We start from the raw sequence: 1607 nt of genomic DNA, 5'->3' as shown, positions 1-1607 counted from the left end.
TATAAATCCAAACTTTGAAAGAAGGAATCATATTTGAACTTGTCCTACATTACCTAACCACATTTACTATGCATCAAAACCATTAACATCAGAAAGTATCATCAGCAGCTTCAAAGAGAGTCAGCTTCTATAGCAAATAACGGCTAAACAGTCTCGGAGCAGAATCACAATCTTAGGCCAGTCATATGAATTTATGATCTTATGTAGCGCCATGAACATCTTTCCCTCCTCCAAAATCCAAGTCCTCCTGTACGTCAAGATCCTGGAACCTGCGATGGTCTAAACCAATACCATTGTTCTCCATTTCATTCTGCTGCGTGTAATGATATTCATAATCAACTTCAGGATTAGCAGCAATCTCCATGGGGTTGAGGCTCTCGGGCAAGTTAGCATCTTGAAACTGCATTTGGTCACTGAAGCTTGGCTTTCTATTAACTTGACACTGCATAGTGTTTTGACCAGACGCATTGTTGTCATCTAGTTTACCCAACAGCTCACTGATATCAAATGTTTCGTCCACATCAAATCGGAATGGTGCTTGATCATTGCCATTTCCCATTAACCAATCATCTAAGGTCTCTTTTTTCGATTCCTGTCCAGTTCCAAAAGCATCAACCGAGTTAAGTTCCCTCTCTTCCTCTTTTACGTTCAGCTTCTCTTTAATACACTGAGAACTATCAAAGGTAACATAATCACCGCTATTACCCTCTAGTTTCACCTGAGCAAAACCAGATATCTCATTTGTATCCTCATGTGCACAAACTTCAGATTCATTAGAAAAAGCAGTGACCGAGCCAGACACAGTGGCGGCAGTAGAAGAAGAGCCATTAGTAGTGAAATAAGGAAGATTGAGCCGGGCAGAGTGACCATACATAGCTTTGGCAGCCTCGTCATAAGCCAATGCAGCTTCATGTGAAGTAGAGAAAGTACCTAGCCATAACCTACCACCTTTGCCAGGCTCACGGATCTCAGCAACCCATTTACCCCAAGTCCTCTGTCTAACTCCTCTATACTCACAATACCTATTTTCAGGTCCTCCTTTACCTCTCATACAACCCTTTCTGGAACCTTGAGTAGGAGCCTTTCGGATTCGTTTAGGAATCCCACCATCGATGTAAGAAGAATCTGTCTCGGTCTGCTGGTTGTACTCTCTCCATTTCCTAAGAATCTCAGCTACATCTCGTTCTCGTTCTCCGCGTGACTTCCTTTTCCTGGGAGAATCAAAGGGCATAGAAGCAAGATTAGCTACCTGCTCTAGAACGTAAATCAAAACACCCCTAAGTAGCTACAAGGAGAAGTTTTTATTCACAATCTGCAGGCATCATAACGAGCAAAACAAAGAAAGTGCAATCACGAACAAAATTAGAAACAGAGAAAAATCCTAAAACTTAGAGAAATGAAGAATCTACCCATGAAAACTAACTTATACTTTGGGTAAAGCCGTAAAGGTACCACATTTAACGATTATTTCAGCTAAAATCACAAATTTCCAAGTTTATTTACCACACACGAACAGAACTCTAAATCAATAGAGACAAAGCATGCTCAAAATCAATAAAGTAGAGTAGTTCCATTGTTAACGATGAACCCTAAAATTTAAACCCTTC

At 40.6% G+C, this 1607-nt stretch overlaps 1 protein-coding gene across 2 annotated transcripts in view; it reads right to left on the bottom strand.

Annotated features, from left to right (window-relative positions):
• Positions 1-1259, bottom strand: part of LOC104785374 (dehydration-responsive element-binding protein 2C-like) — a 2702-nt gene extending 1443 nt beyond the window's left edge. The window contains exon 1 of one of the 2 annotated variants that reach the window (XM_010510575.2): positions 638-1259. In XM_010510575.2, coding sequence (XP_010508877.1) covers positions 638-1231 — 594 coding nt within the window. In that variant the 5' untranslated portion in view covers positions 1232-1259. Of the gene's footprint in view, positions 1-6 lie in introns of those variants that run through there. The other variant, XM_010510574.2, reaches the window with a different exon arrangement.

This window comes from Camelina sativa, chromosome 5, assembly GCF_000633955.1.
Source record: "Camelina sativa cultivar DH55 chromosome 5, Cs, whole genome shotgun sequence".
Classification (NCBI taxonomy): domain Eukaryota; kingdom Viridiplantae; phylum Streptophyta; class Magnoliopsida; order Brassicales; family Brassicaceae; genus Camelina; species Camelina sativa.
Note: the sequence above shows the minus strand (reverse complement) of the source record. Positions and strands in the feature narration are given on the sequence as shown.